Source organism: Seriola aureovittata, chromosome 5 (genome assembly GCF_021018895.1).
Source record: "Seriola aureovittata isolate HTS-2021-v1 ecotype China chromosome 5, ASM2101889v1, whole genome shotgun sequence".
Lineage (NCBI taxonomy): Eukaryota > Metazoa > Chordata > Actinopteri > Carangiformes > Carangidae > Seriola > Seriola aureovittata.
In genome coordinates this window covers 3,007,501-3,033,601 of record NC_079368.1, presented here as the reverse complement: position 1 = coordinate 3,033,601, position 26,101 = coordinate 3,007,501, and the positions used below count along the sequence as shown (strand labels likewise).

The following is a 26,101-nucleotide window of genomic DNA, read 5'->3' as shown; positions in this document are numbered from 1 at the left end:
TGCAGAACTGGATCAGGCTCATCAGGTTTAGGTTGGTCATCAGAGCCAGGTTCAGCAGCAGTCAGACCAGTAACAGAGTCCTGAAGGCTGTAAGGAGACAAAGTGAATAACAAAGACAGGTAAGTTAAACACAGCACATCTAAGAAGACGAAGAGGAGGAATTGCTGAGAGGGTAAAATAAAAGGTTAAGGATAAAAGCCGATTAATTCTCAGGTGCAACTGATCTATGCAAGTGACATCATTAGTAATGTATTTTAATGTGACTGACTGACTTATTCATTCATTCATCTGACATAGTAGTGAACTGCTTCACAACTGTGAAACTATCAGGGTCATTTTCTCTATTAGCATCAAACAACACTGAGCCTCCATCATACTTGTTTGTTTTCTAACAGCTGGTCCAGATGTTCAGATGTCGTATTAACGTAAACTCTCAACATATGAATCTGATGTTTATGGTTTCAGTTAGATCTTTATTACAATGTTCAAATAACATCAAACAATAAATAAACAGGACATATCTGTGGGACCGGATCTGGGTCTTTATTTTAAACCACAAAGCTTTTCGTGGTTTAATGTTTTTTTCAAAGTTTTATTTAAATGTGGACCCAAAGCAGTTTTTCAGACTGCTGACTGAACATTGCATCATTTCTAAATATGACATGTGAGGAGTATATAGGGGCTGGGATGTGGTGGGAGTAAAGGGGGGAGGATGTCCTCACTGGTACATAATAACTCATTATGAAACATGGCAGCAGCTGTATTCAGTACATGTGTGCAAGTGGTCTTTATAAGGCTTGAGGACTACATGTTAGTCCAGAGACTGAGGAAGACCCCCCCACACACACCCTGTTTACATGTTACACATGGCCCCTCTGCCCCTCCCCCGCCCCTCCCCCGCCCTCACTTTTCTCAGCCTGCTGCCAAACTATGTGAAAGTCAATCCCAGCAGCCCGCGTGTTATTTTAGACTGGACACCATGATGGTACCGAGCTGCTCCGGTGAACCCAGCGAGGATCCACCCGTCAATACGCTGCTGTAGTCCCCTTAACGGCCTCTGTTTTCCACCCTGCCCGTCGATCCGCCTCAGATGTCGCTCCCGGTGGTGCTACCGGGGTCTTGCTGTCCGGTTACCGGGGCTTCGCAGCTCGCAGAGCCGTCGTACAGAAACAGACCCCGTGGCTTGTCTGCTTCCTCCCGGTTCGCCGGTGGCGGCTCTCGGCTACTCCTGCCCGGGCGGCCGCTGCTCTCGCTGGGCTTGTTGCAGCTGCTGCTCGGCGGCTCCATGGTGGCGCTGTCCTTCGGAGCTCTGTCCCTCAGCAGCTCACCTGCCATCCGGAACTCGTGTCCCTTCTGGGCGGGCTCCTCGGTAAGTTCGGGGGTCTCATCTCCATGGTGGTTTTTCACTGTTCAGACCGCTGAGTTCACAGGACAGGCTGTCCTGATCGGTGTGGGAAACAAACAGTAGATTTAACCACAGAGGCATTTTCAATTCAATATTTACTATTTAAACGGAAATGACGTCAGAGAGGAGATCCACTGTAATGTCTTTAACACTATGCCTCTTTGGAGATGAGAGACAGTCAGTGCTTCAACACACGTTACTGTCACAGTCCATTGCAGTGGTAGTTAACTTCATTGTGACTAAAACAGGTCCTGAGAAACCAGGTTCTGGTCTTGATGATCTATGCAGGTCTGATACAGTCCTGGTGGTCTAGGTTGTCCACACCAATGTGGAAGAGACCTGTCATTAATCACAGTGAACAGACTGATGGGCTGGACCTGTCCAGGGTAGTCCACCTCCCCTCCCCTTTCTCTCATAAAAACTGGGTCTGAAGCTCCTCTATTCTTACCTTCTGATTGAGAAATCTGGATCAGGCCTTTTCCCCACAGGTGAAAGAGCAGAGAGTATCAAGATGGTTAGAGGAGGAAACATCAGAGAGACTCAGTCAGATCCAGACTCAGATGACGAGTCTGTTAAGACCAGAATCAGAGACTAGCAGACGTATCAGAACAGTTAGCATAGCTAGCATCTTTTATTTGTTAATAATAAGATAATAATTCAGGAAAGAATAAACTGGAGCTTGACTCATATGAGTTTCTGAGGAATGAAAATATATAAAAACAGATTAATTGTTTGTATTAACAATCAGATAGCTGTATAATATGAAATATGTCATTAGTAGAGACAAACCCACAGTCAACTGTCAACAACTCTGCAGCTCCACTGAACGCCTTACTGCATGTTAGCTCTTTGTTTTAGCCTTGTAGCTTCCAGACTCTGAACAACCTGGTTTCAGCCTCTGCTCTCTACCTGCTCATCATACAAACAGCAGACAGAGAGCAGCTGGTGAACACTGGTACGTTTAGCAGCTAAAGAGCCAGATATTTCCCTCAGGAGCTGGTGGAGACCAAACACAGAGCTAAAAGAGAGGGAACACTGGACTTCGACTTTGATTCTGCTAACCCTTAAGTGGCAAACAACATTAACTAAAGGAGCTGTCAAATTATCCATCTGGTATATGTGTCTGTCTCAAAAGTAATAGATGATGAATTCTCTATCAGGTACCCGGTCAGCTGACTAACAGTCTCAGCACCAGTGTAAATGTAGAAGTTGTGTAGGTTTCAGCTGGTCTGGTCTGGATGCAGGATATTTCCCTTCACTGCAGCTCAGTTTATGGAAACAGAGGGGATTTAATTCTACTACTAGAATTACCGCCTCATGGTTGTCTGCCTCCGCCACTCAGACTAGTTTCAGGTTACATCCCTGTTTATCCAGAGTCATATAAAAAATATTAACCATTTGTGTGAAATTTTGACATAATTGCTGTGTGTAGTCTTGAGTTAGGGCTAAAAAAAAGTGTTTTGTGAGGTCACGTTAACCTTGACTTTTGACCTTTGACCACCAAAATCATATCTGTTCTTCCTTCAGTCCAAGTGGATGGACAGACAACCCATTGCAGAGGCATAAAACTGTGTCTCATGACAGCCCTTTGTCAGCTCTTCCTAAACACACCAACATGTTATTGACAATAACAAGCAAAATATACAGTATATTCTTCTTATTTTAAAATTTTTACATCATTGTAAATCAGTTCTTTTTAATTAATCAATATCAGTGTTTCATTACTTATTATTCAACACACAACCCTCTAACCTCTCAGACTGACACCTACCAAACACAGGTCAGCACAGTCATCATTAACCACAGTCACTTGATCCTGGTGAGCAAAGTGTGAACTGCTCCACATGTCGAGGTCGAGTGTGGATAGACATGTAATATCTCTAGTGTTTCAGCTGAAGTGTTTCTGGCTCTGCTTCGGGTTCTGGACAAACCAAAGACTTTTACAGCATCACATGGAAGTCAAGGAAACAATTTCCCTTTTTCCTTCTTTCCAGCCAGAACAAAACAGCTGATTGTCAAGGTTTCCAACTTTATCCGCTTGGCTTTTATTTTGAAATATCTACCTTTACTTCCGTGCAACCTGACTACCTTTCTTCATTCTTCAATTCAAGAAGGAAAAATGAAAGAAAGGAATTTGCAAATACCAGAATTAGTGCATGTCTTCCAATTTGTCCAACTTGTTTTTTGTTTGTTGGTTTAAAATTAAAAAACCATCAGACTTAATGTTCACGGACCTGTCTGTCTGTTTGTATAGTTCTGTGTTGTGTTTAATCTTTTCCTTGTGTTTGCAGGTCATCCTGTCAGGCATTGTCGGCCTCACGACATGGAGAAGACCCATGCTGCTGCTGGTAAGCCATGGTTCTGGTTCCTCCCAGCAAGTGTCCCGATAAAAGTGTTGAGTTCGTTAAAACTGAAAACAATTAGTCAAAGGAACAAAGTTAGATTTTAAACCAGGACTCCATCCTGCTGATCAGCACTCTGGTGGATGTCCTTCAGGTAAAGGTACTTCAGGTGGAGATCCTTCAGTTGTAAGTCCTTTAAGTGGAGATCCTTCAGGTGGAGTCTTGAAGGTAGAGGTCGCTCAGGTGGAGGTCCCTAAGGTGGAGATCCTTCAGTTGGAGGTCCATTAAGTGGAGATCCTTCAGGTAGACGTCCTTCAGGTGGAATCTTGAAGGAGAGGTCACTCTGGTGGAGGTCCTTCTGAACAAGATCATTCAGGTAGCAGTCCTTCGGTTGGAGGTCCTTCAGGTTGAGATCTTGGGTTGGTGATCCTTTGGTTGGAGGTCCTTCAGGTAGACGTCCTTCAGGTAGAGGTCCTTCAGGTCCAGATCCTTCAGGTAGAGATCCTTCAGGTGGAGTCTTGAAGGTAGAGGTTGCTCAGGGGGAGGTCCTTCAGGTGGAGTCCTTCAGGTAGAAGTCCCTGAAGTCCTTCAGCTGGAGATCCTTCAGTTGGGGGTCCTTCAGGTGGACGTCCTTCGGTTGGAGGTCCTTCAGGTGGAGGTCTTTGGGTTGGTGATCCTTCGGTTGGAGGTCCTTCAGGTCGAGATCCTTCAGTTAGAGGTCTTTCAGGTGTAGTCCTTTGAGTAGAAGTCCCTGAGGTGGAGCTCCTTCAGGTGGAGGCAGAGAAACGACCTGCAGAGGTCATCAGTTGAAAGGACTAATCAGACCTAGTCAGAAAAGATTTAAAATAACATAAACAAAGATATGACAGACAGATGTGATAAAAAGATAGGACAGATGTGGACACAGAGTGTTCCCTCAAACACTCAACTCAACAGCCAGAACTAAACAGTGGTGCCCATGGCTGAATGGAGAAAAGGTGGTAACACATACTGTGCTGAGGTAAACTTACTCAGAAAGGAAGAAGCTGATTAAAAATCTGTCTGAAACATCAGCTGATAAAAAGACAGTGACAGCGAAGTCAGTCCTCTGCTTCTGTGTGATTCTCTCAGTGAAAAGCTTCATCCTCTCAGCAAACTCTACACCTGCTCCACCTGTATTCTGATATCTGTAGTTACCGTGGTAACAGCAAGAAACCCCCTCTTCCCCCAGTTCCTCCTTTTCATTCAGTGGACATTTTGGTTTTTTGTTCCCGGTCCGCCTTGTGTCCATCCACCATAAAGCTGTGACACCGTTTCCTGTCCATGTGATGGTTTAGCTGAGGGACAACAGGAAATTACCTTTTAGGGTCAAAAATTGAAAATCCTCGCTGTGACGGGCCCAGACTGTGTTACTGTCTGACAGATCTAAACTGATTTGCTGTTTAGTGAACACATTTTGATGCTATTTGTTGTCTGATATAATGATAGTGACTAACATGTTGTGTTTCCCTCACAATAGCCACACTTCACTGATTGATGTGTTTTAGAGGTCCATATAGTATAAGGTAGATCTCCATGTGTTTTTTTAATTATAGATCAGTTGTAGGTTCTATATTAATACTGTGAAAGTAACTCAGTCCACAGAGAAATGCACACAGCTTGTATTCAGAAACTGAGTCTCTGTCCGACACAGTCTCTCAGTGGAGTGCAGAGATTTCAGATCTTCTGTTGAAACAGCTGTAGTTGGCTGTTTTTATTTTTTATTTTTTATTAAAGTTAAGAAGACAGTTCTCCAAGGAAGGTCTTGGAAGAATGAGGACCTGGTCTTGTGGTCTTGACAGTCTGGTGTGAGCTGTGTGGTCCTCAGATATAACGACAGCTCACAGCCTGTTTTGGTTGACCCGTGGTGCAGGATGTCTAAGTCAAAACCGGAGCTGTGATTGGTCATAGAGGAAAGATGACTGTTTACTTAGCACAGTGTAATGTGATGTAATGTGTACTCTGTAGAGCTCTGGGGCTGATGGGAAATGAATATCTGCAGATTCTGACTGTCAGTCCTGAAGTGAAACTTTCCACTGAGATTCTGCTCCATGTTGACATGACTGCATCACATCATTTCCAACATTTGTCAGCTGCACATTCATGCTGCCAATCTCCTGTTCTACCACATCACTATGGTGTTCTACCGGATTCAGGTCTGGAGACTGGGGGCAGTTTGTGACCACTTTGTGACATGGAGCATTATCCTGCTAGTAGCCATTAGAAGATGATGAACATGGTCAGTAGCAATACTCAGACTGAGACATTCAGACCATGACTGATTGGTATTAAGAAGAAAACATTCCCCACACCATCACACCACCACCACCAGTCTGGACTGTTGACACAAGGCAGGTTGGGTCCATGGATTCAGACTCTGTCCCGACCGTCTGCTGCCTCAGCACAAATCCAGATCCATCAGACCAGGTCTTCACCTGTCCAGTGTTGGTGAGACTGTGTCCACTGCAGCCTCAGGTTTCTGTTCTCGGTGACAGGAAGTGGAAGCTGACTTCTTCTGCTGTTGTAGTCCGACCACCTCAAGGTTCAACATGCTGTTCAATCAAAATCCAGGAGATCAGCAGTTTGAGAAACACTCAAACCAACAGTCATGTCACAGTCAGAGTCACTGAGATCACGATCATGTTGTGAATGTGACCAAACGTTTCTATCAGTAATCAATAATAAGATGTGTATCATACTGTATGTAACAGCATTATTGACAATCCCTGATGTATCCATGTGTTTGTGTGTGTGCACATACATCCATGACTGATGTATGATGTGTTTCAGGTTGTGTTGTTGTTCATCCTCTGTTTGTGTCGTTAACAATATTTCTAATTAATTTGATACATTTTGGCGGGGCTGGGGGAGTGGGGGGGGGGGGGGGGGGGGGTACAGTGGGGTTATTCTGCCACTGTTGTTGTCACTGTCCATTTGATGACATCATGTTTATTAAACCTGTTTATACACAGTCAGACATGTGTTGAAGCTACAGTAATCCATCTTCCCTTCTGTCATCCACCCCCCACCCCCCCATCCCTCCATCTCCAGGTCAATGTGTTTGTCCTGCTGTCTGTGGTGTGTGTGCTCCTTAATCTGGCTGGATTCATCCTGTGCTGCCAGGGAGCCCAGCTGGTTTCCAGTATGACCAGCTGCCAACTGGTGAGGCTGCTACCTGTCTGTGTCTGATCCTCATTCACACTCTCTGTCTCTCTACTCCTCTGTCTCTCCTGTGGACAGGGTCGACAGCATCATGCTCACTAATGTCAGGCGGTCCATCACGAAGCAGTTTACTGTCAGGACACGACGAATAAACAGGAAGTTATGAAGAAAATAACCATTAATCAGGAGAAATTCGTCAGCATTGAGTCACAGTAATATAACGTCAACACAGAAATTGTGTGCGTGTGTGTGTGTGTGTGTGTGTGTGTGTGTGTGTGTGTGTTTCAGCCTGTCTTCAAATGACCTTGGTCAGTTATAATAACACCAATCATTCTGTAAAAACGCACATAAGAGTCAGTGCCAGAGGACATCACTACTGTGTGCGTACGTGCGTGTAAAACAAAATAAGAATTAAGATTCTGAAATAATCTTTGCACTTAACTCATCTTAACATGAAAAGGTATTTGCAGCTGCTCCTCCCACACACACTTGTGTTGATGAAGCTCCATGAGCCTTGACTCACATGGTCACAGTGTTAGAATCTGAAGCTACAGTCTGTTGGAGAATCTAGTGCTGAGCAGGTTGAATATGGAACATGGCGAGTTTCAGGAAATGTCATAGACATGGGGCCAGTTTCACAAAGACAGACTTTGACTGTGTCTAAGCTATAACAAAGAGTCAGACTTCAGAGAGACGTCTAAGTTCATAGGTTGCACAAAGCAGTTCGGTTCTTGACTATCAATTCTGGGCAAATTAAGACTCTTTTCAATATAAAAAACCGAGGAACCACATCCAACCGCTGAGCTCCATTTACTCCAGCAGAAAATGTTTGTCTACTGGAAGGATTCAACAGTTAAAAGGATGTCTTACTTTGGAAATTCAGAGTAGAGTGAAACGATCAAAAAAAAAAAGTCTGTGGTGTCTAAACACTCTTTCCGTTCTTATTTCTCTGTCCATAACAATGTTAGCGAACCACAAATTATGAGCCATGTTTTCCTGTTTCTTGTTGTTGAGTGCTACTGCTCAGTGCAGTTGTCATTGATTGTTACCATGGTAACATTGATTTTAGGGCTGAGTTAGTCTGGAGCTGTCTAATGTTTTTGACTTAAAATGAGTCTCAGTCTTTATTTGTGTTTAACAGTCTGACATCAGACTGATCTGTGAGCAGGATGAAGACTGGACCAACACTACAGACCAGTCTGACATATCTCTGTGAAACTGGCCCATATAGTGATTGTATTAGCCTCAAGATCTCCACACAAAACTGCAGTTAAAACATTTCAAAATCATTAATAAAGTTTTCATCAGGACTTTAGTGTAAACTCTGCTACAACCTCCCAGCTACAACCAGACTGTTGATGTTAAAGAAAATATCTAACTCCAGTTCTTCAGTGGTGAGTCATCAGGACTAACAGTGGTGTGACCAGTTAAAGCTAAGAATAGACACCAGTTACTGAAGCAATATCTCTCCTTACATCTGATCTCAGACCTGCGTTCTGTCTCTTTAAGGATCTGATGCTTGTCTACTCTCATCATGCTATTCACTGCCCGCCAGTGGCAGCAGCAGGTTATTATCTCTGAAGCTAGCTTGACTACAGCAGTTGTATCTAAAGGTTCAGTCATTTCTGTGACCGTGTCCCGTTGACAAAGACTGGAGCTTCAGGCAGAGAGAGGAGCAGGTGACCCAGTGACAGGTGACTCTATAGTCAAAGTGTGATAGTCAAGCTGTCCTTGACTCAGCATCTACTGTTCACTTATGATATTGCAGCATTATTACACACATGCACAGACATGTGGAAACTAAACTTTTGCCTTATAAATTTACTTCTACAGTTTTTCCTCCTCAGTGTTCAGAAGCAGCAGTAACAAGTACACAGTAAATGACTGATTCATCATCTGACATTAGTTTAAGTCTTGTCACTAATTACTCAGTGACGATGAGGAGTTAGAGTGTACGAACTATGACAGAGAGCTGTAACAGACGTATTTATTCAGTTAATCATGTCATAAAACCTAAGCCTTTTAGTCTGTTCCTCTTTTAGTTTTCATATTAACTTCCTCTCTGTAAATCAGATCTAGATTCTCTGTGCAGGATCTGAGGGAGTTTGAGAAGTGTGAGACATGTTGAGACAGGAAAACACACAGTCTGTGGTCGAAAAGTCAAAATAATCTCCTTTCCTAAGCACTTTTCCTTGACCTCAATGGAAAAGTGGTTAGGAATAAAATAGATGCTGTGTTGTTTCTACATTCATGTGGGTCTGCCGTGGTGAAACTACAATCAAAGTGCATCGTTTTAAATGTTGGTGCAGCAAGGAATTGTGGGACGGCATTTTCTCCTTTCCTTTCGTAAAGGAAGGTCCAGTGTTTCCTCTGCTAAAGGAGATAAGATAGGACGCATTGAAGCTCCTTTCCTTATCATGTAGAGAATTGGACCAGCTGCTGCTTAGATACTTCCAGGTCATTTCACTCAGTTAGGAACCTTCGTAAACAAAAAAGACTTTTCGGACGCAGCCAGGAGTCTGTCATTGTCAGTTAAATATTCTGAAGAACCGTAGTGATTTATTTCCTCTATGCTGCACATGTGATATGTTCAATTAGTTCAGTTCAGAGGATCTTCCTCTCCTTCTTCTTCGTTAAAGTCACTGCTGTAGTTATCCATTGAATACGCAGGTTGGAAGGAAATAAAAAAGGAAGCATTTCAACTTTTTGAATTATTTCATAATTTTGTAGTTTTATTTATGTGAGAACTAATTTCCCATTATTTATTATTATTTATTGATCTTTTCAACGCAACCTATCGTGTGTGTGTGTGTGTGGGTGTGTGTTGTTCATGTGTGTGTAAACAGCTGCACAGAACTTCAGCTTTTACTAGGGAAAATGATTTCCTGTGTGACCTTTGACCTCTCTTCTGTCCCTGTGAAGAAGTTTCACCAACAACAAGAGATGAGGTTACCTAGTCACTCTATAAATACAGCTCTCTGTGTGTGTGTGTGTGTGTGTGTGTGTGTGTGTGTGTGTGTCACATGCTTGTTTTTATATCCCAGTGGGGACTGCACATGAACACGTGGTCTCATGTCACCGTGGGAACCACTGATGTCTGGGGGGTTACGACTTGGTTTTATGGTTGAGTATGGTTGAGAGTGAGGGTTGTGATGGTTAGGGTTAGGATGAGCGGTTGCGGGATGCATCATTGTTCCCACAGGGTGAGTGAAAGAAGAATGTAATTGATATCAGTGTAAAGTATCTGACAGACTGGGAGCTGGTTCCACAGGAGAGGATTCCACTCTGGATTTTATAGGGAGCCAGTAACTCAGGAGAGATGTGATCTCTTCTCCTAGTCAGTCCTCTGCTGCAGCGTTTTGAATCAGCTGGAGGCTTCTCACAGAGTTATTGGGACATATTGATAATAAAGAATTACAGAAGTCCAGTCTAGAGGTATCTGCGTCCTTTAAAGACAGGATGTTCACAATAGATTTTCACAATAATGCTCAGGTAGAAGAAGGCCGTTTCATGTGTGAGGTAAAGGACATGTCCTGGTGAGGTCATCCACAGCAACTGTGTGATCAGATAATTAGGGCCAAACACAGTATATAACTATGACTCTGTAGTGAGTGAAGTGATGATTAATATCTAAGGTATTCTCACCACAGTGACCGAAGCAGTCTGTGTACTACACATGTAAGTTTTGTCACTCTGTTGTTTCAGAGTGAGGATGGAGATGTGTGTTACTGCTGCTCCCTCTCCCCCTCCTCCACCTGTCCCGAGGAGAAGCTGCTGGAGCTCCACCCAGCCCACTCCTGCGGCACCATGAGGATCCTGCTGAAGGTGAAGCTCTCAATACTCCCTGAACATAGTTACACATGTACACAGTTAATAAATAACAAATAACACACAAGTCATGTCCCCAGTCTTTGCACCTCAGTGTGTGAGCTGTCGAATCTGAGGTTTCAGTGTGTGCGTGTGTGCGTGTGTGTGTGTGTGTGTGGTTGTTGTGTGGCAGCCTGGTGTTAACACAGTGTTAAAAATAATTTACTGAAGAGGTGAATTCAAATAGTTCATTTACATGTTGTCGTGTCACATGTGCTTTGAGTGTTTGAACTCATCGGTGTCAGTGAAGTGACGCTGAGACACAGACATGGTTCTGAAACAAGTCTGTGTCCAAAATCACTCACCACTCCCATATATACTGTATCCCTATAGCCCACTATATAGTGAGTTTACCATTTTGTAGTGCTGTCTGAATGTATAGTGAGAATTGTTATACTCTATATAGTGGAGTCATAGTATCCCACAAGGCATCACGAAAAGTAGTGCACAACCCATGGTCACTAACCAAGCAATATATAGCATCATGCATCGCACTCGCACTGCAAGACAGAACTAGAACTGCTGCTTTGTGGTTGTCTGCCTCCGCCACTCAAACTAGTTCCAGATTACATCCCTGTTTATCATATAAAATAGGAACTACTTATGTAAAATTTTGCCATAATTGCTGTGTGAAGTCCTGAGTTATGGCTAAAAAGTGTTTTGTGAAGGCACACTGACACTGACCTTTGACCTTCAGCCACCAAAATTTATATTGTCAGTTTGTACCTGAGCCTGGGTTTTTACTCAGAATGGAGCAACAACAAACCCATCCAGTGAGCAGCAGCTCTGTGTTGATGAGAGAGGTCAGAGGAGAATGGACAGACCGGTTGCAGCTGTCAGAAAGGCTACGGTCACTCAGATAACCATTCTTTACAAGTGTGGTGAGCAGAGAAGCTTCAGAGTGAACAACATGTTGAACCTTGAGGTGGTCGCACTACAACAGCAGAAGACCACGTCAGCTTCCACTTCCTGTCACAGAGAAGAGAAACCTGAGGCTGCAGTGGACACAGTCTCACCAACACTGGACAGGTGAAGACCTGGTCTGATGGATCTGGATTTGTGCTGAGGCAGCAGACGGTCGGGACAGAGTCTGAATCCATGGACCCAACCTGCCTTGTGTCAACAGTCCAGACTGGTGGTGGTGGTGTGATGGTGTGGGGAATGTTTTCTTCGTAATACCAATCAGTCATGATCTGAATGTCTCAGTCTGAGTATTGCTACTGACCATGTTCATCATCTTCTAATGGCTACTAGCAGGATAATGCTCCATGACACAAAGCTAAAGTGGTCACAAACTGCCCCCCCCCCCCTCCCGGTCTCCAGACCTGAATCCGGTAGAACACCATTGGGATGTGGTAGAACAGGAGATTGGCAGCATGAATGTGCAGCTGACAAATGTTGGAAATGATGTGATGCAGTCATGTCAACATGGAGCAGAATCTCAACAGAATATTTCCAACATCTCGTGGATCCATGACATGAAGGACTGAGGAACTACCCAGTGTTAGTGTGCTGTTCCTAATAAAGTGATCACCGTTGCTCTGTTTTGCTCTGTCCTAACTGATCTGTGTCTTCCTCTCTCCAGAAAGTGTTGTTTGCTCTCTGCGCTCTGAACGCTCTGACCACAGCTGTGTGTCTGATGGCAGCTGCTCTGAGGTACCTGCAGATCTTCTCCACCAGAGCTCCCTGCATGGTACGAACATCGCGTGACGCCAGGAGGTTTCTGGGTAATGGGGCTCATAGACTGAAGTCTCACAGTACAAGAGGCCAGTGAGAGGACTGTGAACAGTAGGAGAGTAGAAAATGAATATCTTAGCATAAAAACCTCTTGTCCATGTTGGTTTAAACAACACAGTCAGATTGTAGTAGATCCCAGTATCTTTTGGTTCTGGATCAGTCCTCGTGAGCGCATCCATTCACCAGGCCTGAGGATCTGATGTGTTTTTAGGATGATGTGTGATGTCACGTGTCCTCGATTTGTGATAGGACGAGCCCAGGGCCACGGTGGAGGAAAGGGAGGAGCCTCCTCAGGTCCCAGATCCAGATGAGTTTGTGGCTCCAGCCCCTCCCCCCTCCTACTTCTCCACTTTCTACTCATGTACACCACGTCTGACATGCCGGTAATACACGCACACACACACACACACACACACACACACACACACACACACACAAACAAACACTTGGACTGCGTTTGTGTTGCTGTGCGTCTGTCTCAGTCTATGATAACTGACTGACGAGTGTGTTGTTTGGTGTGTGTGTGTCAGGACACTCGGCGACAGCGTGATCCCTCTCCCTCATATCTACGGGGCCCGGATCAAAGGGGTGGAGGTCTTCTGTCCATTGGATCCTCCTCCTCCTTATGAGGCTGTTGCTGGAAGCTCCACTAACACAGACACACAGGTAACCTCAGATCACACCTGTAACACTGTGATTCAGACTGAGCAGGATGCTTACAGGTCAAAGGTCAACTATTTAAGGACTCTGTCTCATACATGTTCACTGACATGCGTGCAACAAGCTGATGTCGGCCAACAGCTCCACCACAGGTCAGAGGAGGAACTGTCAACATCAGGGTCATAATGTTTGTGTCCTTTAAATGTTTTACACAATAATCAACATCTGAGATTTTCAGAGCAGTTTGTAGATTGTTCTGCCGCTTGAAGTCTCTGATTACACACAAATATTGACCATCTGTTCGTGGTAACAGATGATTGGAAACGGATCAATGAGTTGGTGTGAACAGTTTCAGTTGAGGTTTGTAATGAATAAATGTAGAGTTCATGTTTGTGTCAGGTATGAATGCTGATTACAGGACAGTTGTTTTGTATGTTCCTGAAGGAAACAATGGGCTAGCACACAACAATAAGCAAAGTCTGTTCAGTGTGCTGGAGTATTAATGTCTCGGGGTATTTAATATGAATCAACACAGTGATGGTGTGTGTGTATTTGTTTCAGGAAACAGAGATTCATCTGACTGAGCTGACTGTGAACACCACCACCACTCCACCTCCTCCAACCTGCGATGCAGGTAGGACACACACACACACACACACACAACACACACACACACACACACACACCAGTTCCTTCAGATACCTGACTGATCAGGGAACATGCATCTCAGAGACTCTCTCTGCCCTCTGATTGGCAGACAGGCAGACAGACAGTCAGTCAGTGCTCCTGTCACATTGCTTGATGATTCTCCAACACTTTAGTTCTAACACTTAAAATGAAGCTTCATCTCTGACCCCTCACTGTCTGTATGTGATTAAAGTGGAGACTCTGACATGTGTCTGTCTGTCTGTGTCTCATCAGACCTGAGTCCCCAAACCGTGTCAGTGTCACCAGGCGTGGTTGACCAGGCCAAGTCCCAGCTCCAGCCTCTTCCTCCTCCTCTTCCTCTTCAGCAGCTACATGCTCCAGGACCCACCCCCTGGAGAAGAGCAGGGATCCGTCACTCCAGCAGTGATCCAGTGTTGATGGACCTCGCTACTAAAGGTCAGCTGTCTTTGTTTCATCTGTGTTCAAACTGGTGGTCCAGTTTGGTGGTTCCACTAGGACTAACAGACTCCATGAGCCCTCTACAGTCAGATTTATTCACATACCCCCCCCACTCTCCTCTGATGTAGGGTGGAGCAGCAGCGAAACTCCCCTCGCTCCATCTCCCCAGACGACAGACTCCTCCACCCAGACCTCCCAGCCCACACTGGCTGCCCACGCCCAGGGCCAGGTCACGCTGCGACGGGGCAACAACGACAGCAGGACCCCCCGCCGGCCCCGTCCGTCCTCCATGGTGGACTACCAGAGCTACCGACACACGCAGCACCTGGTCAGGAGGATTCTTGAGCAGCCGGCCGCCCAGGGACTGGCCCCCGAGGTCCAGGAGCTGGTGGACAGCATTCGAAACGTCCTGCAGTCAGATGAGGAGCACATGGAGGAGGCTGTGCGCTGTGCCAGTTACATAGAACAGGTAGGAGATCACACACTGACAACAGCTGTCTGAAACAGACTGTACACTATCATGGATCATGGATCAGACTGTTCTAGGTTTACATTAGTGTGGCACACTGACTGGAGACACTCCCATGATGCTTTTCACCAAGTGTCATGTCTGTGCCTCAAGCACTCTAGTGCCACCAACAGGTCAAAATTAGAGATGCTTTCACTCTTTTTGAGCTATATCTGAGTTCAGTGCACATCAATTTCTGCCATATTGGATTTTATATTAAGGTATTCTTTTGCGACCTTTCGGACAAACTTTGTCCAATCTTCACTAAGATTGGGAGAGATGTTCTTCAGACCAAGCCTCACAACAGTTATCACATGGACCTTTCTTTCAGCCGATTGAAAGTGGCGGCGAAGCTGCCAAACAGGAAGTGAGGTCAGCAGCGCTTTTATGTAAGACAACTAAACTTTGTACATGGACTCAGGAACCCACATGGAGAACTCTGGTGTCCTTTGACCTCTAGGGGGCACTACAGTAAGAAAATCTGCATTTTGCCTTGTAACTGTTGATGCTTTAAAATCAAAATGTCATGTCAGCCTAATTGATTCAGCCAGCCATATTTCCATGGTAACTCTGGCCTGTTGAGCTGCTTGGCCCCCATATCGCTGTATTTTGAGTTGTCCTGAACAGTAGTTTTCTGTTTCCTGTCAGGTGTTCACTGACTCAGAGATGGGTCCCAGTCAACCTAAACTACCCCAGCAGCAGCAGCAGCAGCAGCAGCAGCAGCAGCAGCAGCAGCAGCAGCAGCAGCCAGCTGCCAGTTCCTCCCAGACTTTCCCCCGCCCCCCCAGGAGGAGGTGCGGTGTGCTGCACCTGCGGAGCTGTGGGGACCTCAGCTCATTCACCTGTGCAGAGTCTCCGGAGCGTCAAGGAAATAATAGAGAAGTGGTGTCGGGGGCGGGCTCTAGGGTGGGTTCAAGAGCGGGGTCGAGGACGGGGTCCCGCCTGGATCGTCCTGATCGCCCTCACAGTCTGATCGGAGTCTTCAGAGAGACAGTGCTCTGAGGGAGAACCAGCTGGATGCTGCCTCACCTGTCACTATATAAACTGATCTAACCCATGGACTGCAAATCCCACCACTGAGGAGGTGTGTGTGCGAGTGTGTGTGTGTGTGTGTGTGTGTGTGTGCGTGTGTGTGCGTGCGTGTGAGTGCTGTTTTTGAAAAAAAAAAATGTGTCTTTGTTTATTAGTGAAATAGAAAACTTTTCCTGAGACACTGAACGCATCGTCCACCTGCTGCAGGTATCTCTCTGTTATTTAATGCTTAGACAAATTGACTTAACAATTAAAGTGAGTTAAACTTTATTTTATGAGTCCATCATTTCTTAAATATTTCCAACAAGTTTCTTAGAAAGAAATGAGATCATCCAGATGTTCATGATTTATTGATCATTGGAAACTTCATGTTTCACTCACTTGCTGAACACTGATCCTTTGTCAGTTAAATTAGAATGAAAATATGCCATTTGAACACAGTCTAAATTCTTTGCAGGAAACTGATTGGAAATGATGTGAAAACTACAAACCATTCAATAAAAGTGTTCCCACTGAGGAAGGAGGTTTGTCCGTTGTCAATGAAGCTTGGTCGGTAACTGAACAAAAAGAAATGAACACCGTTAAAACAGTGAGTAAACTGTGCCTCTGTTGTGAAGCAGCAGGTGTTATAGCAGAGGTATTATAAAGAGGAGGATGTGGTGTCACCACTGTCAGCTGTGTTGAGGTGAAAGCTCCACACAGATCTATTTAACCTCAGTGAGTGAACAGCAGAGCCTCAAGAACAATGAACTGATGTTGTGTTAAAGAGTCGGACTAACGTCACATCCACATCGTGTACAGTGATGACAGAGACTTGTGTTTATAATGACCTCTCATGTCTGTGGGACTCAGACGGTCATTTGCTGCATGTTCAATAAAATTGGTTTAATTATCTTTTATCTTTTTCTCTAACACAGTTTGATCTGATCTTAGTGCTCAGCAGTATGTGCCTGTCTGTACGTCTGCGTGCGTCTATGTGATGATGGTTGTAGCTGTGTTTATGTCTGTGACTGTTAGTGATGTCTACAGCCATCACCACAGTCAATTACCATTAACATCACAATGGTTATAATATCTGTATCCACTATAGCAGTAATGAAGTAGCCTAGATTTACTTATTTTTTGAGTATGTCAGTTTGCACTGTGAGTGTGCGCACACAGCTCAGTGAAACTGCCGACACCAGTCCTTGCTGAAGTCTTTTATTGTTGTAAATACTGTTACAAACATTCTGTGCTACAGGAAGAAGCTCTGTTAGCTTAGCATCACAGAAAAGCAAATAAATACAACATCGCTGCTGCTGCTCTACAGAAATGTTTCTATGTTGAGACACTGAGTTACATTTCACTTACATTCAGAATGAGTGCACTTGTAAATACTTATCGGCCGTGCCGCTGCCTCCAGCCTCAAGTGCTCGTTTCCATGGTTACCTACACCTGAAGTAACATCACACATCTTCAGGTATCTTGTGCTCTAGCTGTGTCCACTCACCCGAAATCTCCCATGTTGCATTGCTCTCTACTGACTGAAGTACCCAACACACAACCATTAGAAGTATATACCTTTACATAGTTTTCTATATAGTTCATCTATATGTGTATTTTATATATCCAGCTGGTTTTTGATTCAACATGGAGTACATTGCTTGTAATCTCTCTCACACACACACACACACACACACACACACACACACACGTGCACACACACACAAGCACACCAGAGGAAAGAACAGGACAGCATGACGTGTCAAAGTCCAGTCTGCTGCTGCTGCCTCTGAGTCCAGTAGTGGTAATAAGGCCAAGATGAGCATCATGATGACGACAGACATTTGGAGTCAGCTGTGGGTTGTGAGCAGAGGTGGGGGGGTGGAGGGCTTTCAACCTGTCGCTATTTTACCTTAAACACAGAGCGACCTGAAGAGAGAAGTTCACAACAGCCCAAAGGAAAAGTGGAGGTGGTCACAGCTTATGTGATGAAGGCAGGTACATTCCCAGAGAAACGGGGGGGGGGGGGGGGGGGGGGTCATGAGGGGTGATGGGGTAAATGCTTTAGGCTCCACAGATTCACAAAAGTCAAAAGTCCAGAATCAAAGTCAGTCCAAAGTCCAAACCGACCGACTGTGTCTGTGTTAACTGTGAAATAATCTGTCGCCATAGTGACGCCAAGTCAAGCTGCAGATGACGGTTCAGAAGACATTGAAACATCTATTGATGTGCTACATTTAAGTCCAGCGGCAGTTCACAGCAGAGGAGAGTCAGTCTGTTTAAAATGAATCACTAAAGCCTCAAAGATATTTTCATTAGAGCAATGTGATTTTTCAGCTCAACCAATCAGGAGGAGCACAGAGACGTTTTCTTTAACATGTGATCCACTGATTTCAATGTTGAGAGAGAAACAATTTGAATCTCATTTAAAATTGACACATCATCTTCAATTCAGTGTTCTGGACTGTGGTTAGAACTGATATAATCCTAAGTCACATGACCACTGCTTTCTTAGCCAATGACAATCAAGCTTTTAATCAAGTGGCATGCAAGGCAACAGACATCATGGGTCAGCAGGTAGACCTGGACCACAGGCTGAAACTCCTAAACTGATGGAGAGAACTGGATCTGGTTAAACTAGTTGAAAAGCTGCTTTAAACATTCACTTTAACAGCTTCACCATGTTTTAGCCATGAAGACGGGAAAACCTCCTCACTGCTTCTGTTAGTTTGACTCATGTGATCTCAGCACACAGAGAACCTGTAGATCATCAAGAACATCCACTGTACTCTTCAGAAGTCAGTGTTCTACAGGAGAACCTTCACTTCTCCAGCCTCTGATGTTCCTGACAGTCTAAGAACCAGCCTGCAGAGACCTGAGACCTGATGATGACCTGGTGTTGAAGAGTCCAGCCCAGTGTCACGTCTTTGGAAGCTGAAGATGTAAAATACGTTTCATTTCCTGCAGGTAGCAGGTCTATAACAAGCAGGGTGTGTAGTGAAGCTACAGTAACAGAGAAGGGTCAAACTTAAATACAGATTCAGCACCATTCAACTGTCAAAACAAGCTACTGTACAAATGAACCTGAAACATCAAAATAAGAAAAGTCTGATCAAAAGTGTAAACATGACGAAACAGTTTGTACTACGGGGAGAACAGCACAGCCAACATGTACTGAAGCTCTGTCCTCTACTGACTGAGTCTGCTTCAGTGTGACCACACCACGGATCATACAGTGCGGCAGGCTGGCAAGCCAATTGCGCATTTTTTGACTAAAGCATTAACATTTCAGCATATAATCTACATACCCCATGGAGACAATTTATATCTGACCTCTGGTGACCTTGAGAGTTCATTGACCTCAGCATTGTATTTTTCAAGTCTATCATATTTGGGTATAACAGGAGAGAGGAGCTCAGAGAATTCATCAATAAAACCATTAAGCGTAGGAGGTCTGTATAAAAGTACACAAGGCAGAGGAAGAAGACCAGTAATTGAAAAACTTAAAACTTCAAAGAAAATAAAAGAACCAAAAGACATTATGTGGCGAGTTATACATTAGCAACTACTGTGATCAGAAGCTAGCATGCTAGTTTTCTCTGGACCACACTCATTACACCAGGTGGCTCTCAGTACATGTTCATGACATGATGGTCCTCTCTTGGAAACACCCCACAGTCCTGAAAGAATTCAGCTCTGGTCTCAGTTTGCACAAAACAAGCAGCACGTTCTCGGCCATGACAGTTGGCAGATTGATGTATACTGCCTTATGTTTGTGAAAAAAGTGAATTTTTTTAATTTATTTGACAGCCTGAAGTTGGGGTCACCCTCTGCCCTGTCCCAGAGGTCAAATCTAAAATGCCTCCGCGTCTGAAAATAAACTTCATGGTTTATAGAAACACTGGAGAAAGTTTCATGCTTAAGTGAATGTAAAATGAACAATACCATCCATATACAAGCTCATCTGCTGCACTAATACACTTCAGCAGGAACAGAGAAGATACAGCTGTATGTGTTGTTGAAAAACTACAGTGAGCTGTTGTATGCCAATGACCTCCTTCACATCAGTGTAATAATCCTGATGGTGTTATTAATCTCTCTCCTCTCACTGATGATTACAGTGAATTATCATTTATTACATTTAAAACAATATTAAAATGTCTTAATAAACTTTATGGTGAAAGTCTCCTGCAGCAACATTTATTTTATTACTATGAAATGAATTTTGTTTCTCACGACTTTAATGGTTTGATCCTGAATCAGCTGATCTTAAATGTTGTTTAATTTAAATTTCTCAGATAATCTGTTTCACTTACTGTTTGCTCCTAACTCAAGTACTCAGAAAAAAGCTGACCTCTTCCTGTTGTGTTGATGAATTAAGTGTCATGTCTAATTCATCAGTACAACAGCAGCCATGTCACAGTCTCCAGTTCCTCTCTGCTGTTGTTTCTGTCATTGACTCAATTTTCACATTAAGAGCCCCCCAGTGGCTCAGAGGGAATAATCCTCTCTTCTATAGACTTTTATTGTGAAACAGGAAAGTCACTGACAGTATCTGGTAAAAACAACAGAAAAAGAACCCAGAGACGTATCTGTGTTGAGAGAGGTGATATCTCCAGTCACCTGCCTCCAAGTCCACAGTCACCTGGTAGACTGAAGTATTTATCAGTCTGGCCGATTTAGACAACAATGTGTTAACAGGGTCTGTCTCAATGTGTGGGCACACCGGTTGGACGAGGGTCTGTGGTGTGGAGGGGGATCAGTTTGATGAATGTTATTGCATGTTGACTGGGGCTGCAGAGAGAACAAATGACAAACACACTGAAACACTGAAACACAACAAAAAAAAAGACACTCATTCACACATTCCCTGGTGTGGAGAGAGGTGATGCAGGTGAAACGGCAGCATGTCAGGAGTAGTCAGGGAGAGATGGTCAGGTTGTCTTCATGGTCACAGTCAGGTTCAGCTCATCAAATAAGGTTTCTACTTCTTCTAATTAAACAATAACCTAAGTGCTCATCACACCACACCATCATAGACTGAAAAGAGCCTTATGTGTTGAGTGTCCAAACATTAACCGGGAAGAACTACGAGGATTCTGGGAGCCAAAGATTGACCAGGTGTAGACTGAAGATTCATCGGGTGTAGACTGAAGATTCAGCAGGTGTAGACTGAAGATTCACCAGGTGTAGACTGAAGATTCAGCAGGTGTAGACTGAAGATTCATCGGGTGTAGACTGAAGATTCATCAGGTGTAGACTGAAGATTCATCGGGTGTAGACTGAAGATTCAGCAGGTGTAGACTGAAGATTCACCAGGTGTAGACTGAAGATTCATTAAGTGTAGACTGAAGATTCACCAGGTGTAGACTGAAGATTCATTAAGTGTAGACTGAAGATTCACCAGGTGTAGACTGAAGATTGATCAGGTGTAGACTGAAGATTGATCAGGTGTAAACTGAAGATTCATTAAGTGTAGACTGAAGATTCATCAGGTGTAGACTGAAGATTCAGCAGGTGTAGACAGAAGATTCATTAAGTGTAGACTGAAGATTCAGCAGGTGTAGACTGAAGATTGATCAGGTGTAAACTGAAGATTCATCAGGTGTAGACTGAAGATTCAGCAGGTGTAGACTGAAGATTCAGTGGGTGTAGACTGAAGATTCAGCAGGTGTAGACTGAAGATTCATCAGGTGTAGACTGAAGATTCAGTGGGTGTAGACTGAAGATTCATCAGGTGTAGACTGAAGATTCATCAGATGTAGACTGAAGATTCATCAGATGTAGACTGAAGATTCATCAGGTGTAGACTGAAGATTCATCAGGTGTAGACTGAAGATTCAGCAGGTGTAGACAGAAGATTCATTAAGTGTAGACTGAAGATTCAGCAGGTGTAGACTGAAGATTGATCAGGTGTAAACTGAAGATTGATCAGGTGTAAACTGAAGATTCATCAGGTGTAGACTGAAGATTCAGCAGGTGTAGACTGAAGATTCAGTGGGTGTAGACTGAAGATTCAGCAGGTGTAGACTGAAGATTCATCAGGTGTAGACTGAAGATTCAGTGGGTGTAGACTGAAGATTCATCAGGTGTAGACTGAAGATTCAGTGGGTGTAGACTGAAGATTCATCAGGTGTAGACTGAAGATTCATCAGATGTAGACTGAAGATTCATCAGGTGTAGACTGAAGATTCAGTGGGTGTAGACTGAAGATTCATCAGGTGTAGACTGAAGATTCAGTGGGTGTAGACTGAAGATTCATCAGATGTAGACTGAAGATTCATCAGGTGTAGACTGAAGATTCAGTGGGTGTAGACTGAAGATTCATCAGGTGTAGACTGAAGATTCAGTGGGTGTAGACTGAAGATTCAGCAGGTGTAGACTGAAGATTCAGTGGGTGTAGACTGAAGATTCAGCAGGTGTAGACTGAAGATTCATCAGGTGTAGACTGAAGATTCAGTGGGTGTAGACTGAAGATTCATCAGGTGTAGACTGAAGATTCAGTGGGTGTAGACTGAAGATTCATCAGATGTAGACTGAAGATTCATCAGGTGTAGACTGAAGATTCAGTGGGTGTAGACTGAAGATTCATCAGGTGTAGACTGAAGATTCATCAGGTGTAGACTGAAGTTTGACCAGGTTTAGACTGAAGATTCACCAGGTGTAAACTGAAGATTCACCAGGTGTAAACTGAAGATTGACCAGGTGTAAACTGAAGATTGACCAGGTGTAAACTGAAGATTCACCAGGTGTAAACTGAAGATTGATCAGGTGTAAACTGAAGATTCATCAGGTGTAGACTGAAGATTCACCAGGTTTAGACTGAAGATTCACCAGGTGTAGACTGAAGATTCACCGGGTGAAGACTGAAGATTCACCGGGTGAAGACTGAAGATTCACCGGGTGAAGACTGAAGATTCACCAGGTGAAGACTGAAGATTCACCAGGTGTAGACTTCCTTTCACTAACTATAACTCCAGCCAAAGTCAAAAGCTCTGAGTGAATATTTTGAAGTTGTCACTTGAAGACGAGGCTGAGCAACGGTACGATCCCACCAACAACTCACTGTGGTCCATCAGCTGTGGGCAGAGGGGTGGAGGACTGATGGGGTCTGATGGGGAGTGACAGCAGGAAGTTTAAAGGGAGTGAGGTCAGGGCTTGGTCTTGTTAGATGTAAACAGGCTGCTCCTGGGCGGTCAGCAGGCGGTACATGGCTGCAGGCATTGTCTTCATGTGAATCTGAGACAGTGACAAACACAACAAACCGTTTCATTGTTATTCACATCATTCATATTCTAAATCATTTGAAGATCAAGTGTCAAAGGCTCAGTTAATGTTACCAACAGCACAGGTCTGATACTCTGACAGAAATGATAAAACTGATCAATGTCACTGTAATCTGGTCATTATCCATTAAAGGATAAAGATGGAGATATTTCATATTTTGATTATAGTCAAAAAACCAACAGTTAGTTAGTCTGTCATTACTGAGCCCACTGGCTCCTACTGAAGATGTTTCAAAACACCTGACAAATACATAGATTCATCGTAGTCTCTCTGGAGGTTAGCAACAGGTCAGTGAGCTAATCAGAAGAGAGGCGCAGAGGCTGAGAGCCAATCAGAAGAGAGGCTCAGAGTCAATGAAAATAGAAAACAAAGTTCCAGAAGTCCTGACGGCTGGTTTTACGGCTCAGTTTCTAAATACAGGCTGTGTGCATTTCTCTGTGGACTGAGCGCTTTGATACTTTCACAGTATTAATATAGAACATAGACCTGCTTTATAATCAAACAACACATGGACATCTACCTTTATACTGTATGGACCTTTAAGAGAAAGAAACTGTAATTTATTAAAAAGAAAAACTGGAGACTGGTTTTTAATCAAATGCAACGCAATGCAATGTCGAATGATGAGCCCTGCAGGTTTGTAGACATCAGTCTCAGTACTGGCCTGGGTTGCTACACTAGGAGGTCCATTTTTAAGACTGCAGTGTTGAGCTGCTCTCACTGGGTGCAGAGGTATGCTCCTTCAGGTGTCATGTAGCTGCTGTTGCTGTTTATAACCAGAAAACAGCTCAGAGCGACGTCCTCGCTGCAGAGCCAATCAGGAGAGGTCTGATGTTTCCTCTGCTCAGCAGCTGAGCTGTGTCAGTCACAGCGAACAGCTCCAGTGACCATGAGGTCACAGAGAGCAGACACTCATGTGTTCCCTCCAGTAGATGATGAGGTGATGTCTGTGTTCACTCACCTCTCCCACAGCGTTGGACAGGATGTGAACTATTTTCTCATGGGGTGTGGCCACCACGCTCTGGCTGTTGATCTCAATGATGCGGTGACCAACTCTGACCCCCCCACGCTCTGCGATGCCCCCACGCATAAGGCTACAGATCTGTTGAGAGACAGATCAGTTCTTTAATGACAAATCAAACACTTCAACTATCATAAAACATAGAAACAGAACCACGGTGTCACCCACAATGCCATTCTGGACACTGAAGCCCAGCTGGTAGCGGAGGTCTGGCCGTCTGATGAGAACTGTGGTGACCGGGGGACATCTGACAATGTTCAGCTTGATCCGGGACTGGTTCTTCAGACCCTACATAAAGGAAAGCACATGGTGAGATATGGGGTCAGGATCTTCACCCTGAACTGGTTTTCCTTACAGCTGGAAAACGGACGTGTCTGTTTATTGTCTTTTTTGATGGATGGTTCTGTCGCCTCATCAAGGAGCCGGAGTGGGGAATAAGCCCAGATGATGGGAGACAAGAAACAGGTGGAGCAAGGAAAAAATATGGGGACATCTTGTGGTCAGGAGAACGAAAGGTTTGAAAAGGAGAACACGGAGAAGGTGAGGAAGAGGTAGGAGATATGGGTGGCAGGGACAGAGGGCAGATAATGACAGTCAGGCTGGAGTCAAAAAGTGAAATGACCTGAAACATCTGAACAGCAGCCATGATAAGAGCTGAGGAAAGGAGCTCCAGTGCTTTCTATCTTATCTCCTTAGCATAGGAAAATGCTGTCCCACAATTCCTTGCTGCAGCTGCAGCCATTGTAGTGCCACCATAGCAGACCCAGGTAAATGTAGAAATAACAGAGCACCTGACACAATCCAAAACCTCTGGAAATCCTTGTCTGATGTCTGAGCTCCAAATCCGTTAATATAAATTTATTATAGATCCAGTTAGGAGTCACCATGAAGAACAAGCATTGTGAATTACTCTGACTTAGTTCTTTATTTTTATTCAATTATTATTTTAATGGCTCAACTTTCTGTACTTGCATATTTCTTTCATGATATCTTATTTCAGAATTTCAACCCTGCTTGCTTTTTTGTGGTTATGAAAGGAGCATGTGTGATAAATAAAGTTGGTTTAAAAAACAATCCTAGTGTAAGAGCAGATGGATTATTTTCCTATGTCCTAATGAACTCTCTTTCACACCTTTTCTTGACCTCATGACGTTTCCCATCGATGAGAAGTGGTTAGAAAGGAGATTACTTTGACACAGCCTCTGTTCTTTTCTGTATTGATTATTGATCCTGATTTAATGCTGAGGGTGTTCAGCGGTCATACACAGGTGGCTGCAGCAGCTCTACTCTCTCAGTCATTTCCTGTCTGGGTCTCTGTTCTGTTCATTCAATAATGCCAAAAATATATATTTTTTATATTGTTTGTAACTTTAGTCAATAAAGTTTTAAAATAAAGTTTAGTTGTGATTTGTAGAAATACACCTGAAGCTGGAGGTTCAGGTACCAGCTTTGCACCCTGGGTCTGTGCTACCTGTGCGCCTCCATCATCAGTGTCTTCATTTACATTACCTAACCCAAACCCATCAGTACTTTCAGTTACATCACCTGTTATTACGATAACATCATGCACTTGCCTTGATGATGCTCTGGCAGGTGGACAGCGGCAGTCCCACCAGACTGGTCCCATTGATTGACATGATCTGGTCTCCTATGTTCAGTCTGCCGGACCTCTCAGCCGGCCCGGCGTGCATCATGTTGGCGATGATAACAGTGGGCAGGATGGAGCCCCACCCACTCTCCACAATGACCACGCCCAGAATCTCCCCCTTACCTTTCTCTATGAACACCTGAGGCAGCCACAAGCAAACAGAGACAACAGCAGAGTAACATCGCTGTGCTCACTCTGTATATAACAACAATAACAATAATGATGAAAAAACATATTCAACTAGACAATGAAATTTCTGGAGAAATTGTGGTAGGATTGCTGGATCCTGTTGAAACTGTTGAAATGTGTTTAAATCCATGTGTTG

General features: G+C 44.1%; 2 protein-coding genes across 6 annotated transcripts in view; one reads left to right on the top strand and one right to left on the bottom strand.

The window, feature by feature from the left end:
• The first annotated feature begins 893 nt into the window (after nt 1–893).
• Nucleotides 894–20,641, top strand: fam189a2 (family with sequence similarity 189 member A2). 5 transcript variants are annotated; one of them, XM_056376791.1, is made up of 12 exons: nt 894–1,369; nt 3,697–3,753; nt 6,817–6,927; nt 10,633–10,752; nt 12,380–12,487; nt 12,781–12,914; nt 13,062–13,197; nt 13,753–13,825; nt 14,113–14,295; nt 14,427–14,767; nt 15,455–15,515; nt 15,555–20,641. In XM_056376791.1, the coding sequence occupies exons 1-12, from the start codon at nt 1,091–1,093 to the stop codon at nt 15,806–15,808; spliced, it is 1,857 nt and encodes a 618-aa protein (XP_056232766.1). In that variant the 5' UTR covers nt 894–1,090; the 3' UTR covers nt 15,809–20,641. The 5 variants fall into 5 exon arrangements, with proteins under 5 accessions (XP_056232766.1, XP_056232765.1, XP_056232764.1 ...); XM_056376790.1 differs by having other exon boundaries at nt 15,455–15,518; XM_056376789.1 differs by having other exon boundaries at nt 15,455–20,641.
• Nucleotides 20,642–22,378: 1,737 nt separating this feature from the next.
• apba1a (amyloid beta (A4) precursor protein-binding, family A, member 1a) overlaps nt 22,379–26,101 on the bottom strand; it is a 50,084-nt gene continuing 46,361 nt past the window's right edge. Inside the window, exons 11-14 of the mRNA XM_056377469.1 lie at nt 25,703–25,915; nt 24,297–24,416; nt 24,069–24,209; nt 22,379–23,059 (exon numbers count right to left, since the gene is read on the bottom strand). Of these exons, the coding sequence (XP_056233444.1) occupies nt 22,988–23,059; nt 24,069–24,209; nt 24,297–24,416; nt 25,703–25,915 (546 nt within the window). The 3' untranslated portion in view covers nt 22,379–22,987. The remainder of the gene's footprint in view (nt 23,060–24,068; nt 24,210–24,296; nt 24,417–25,702; nt 25,916–26,101) is intronic.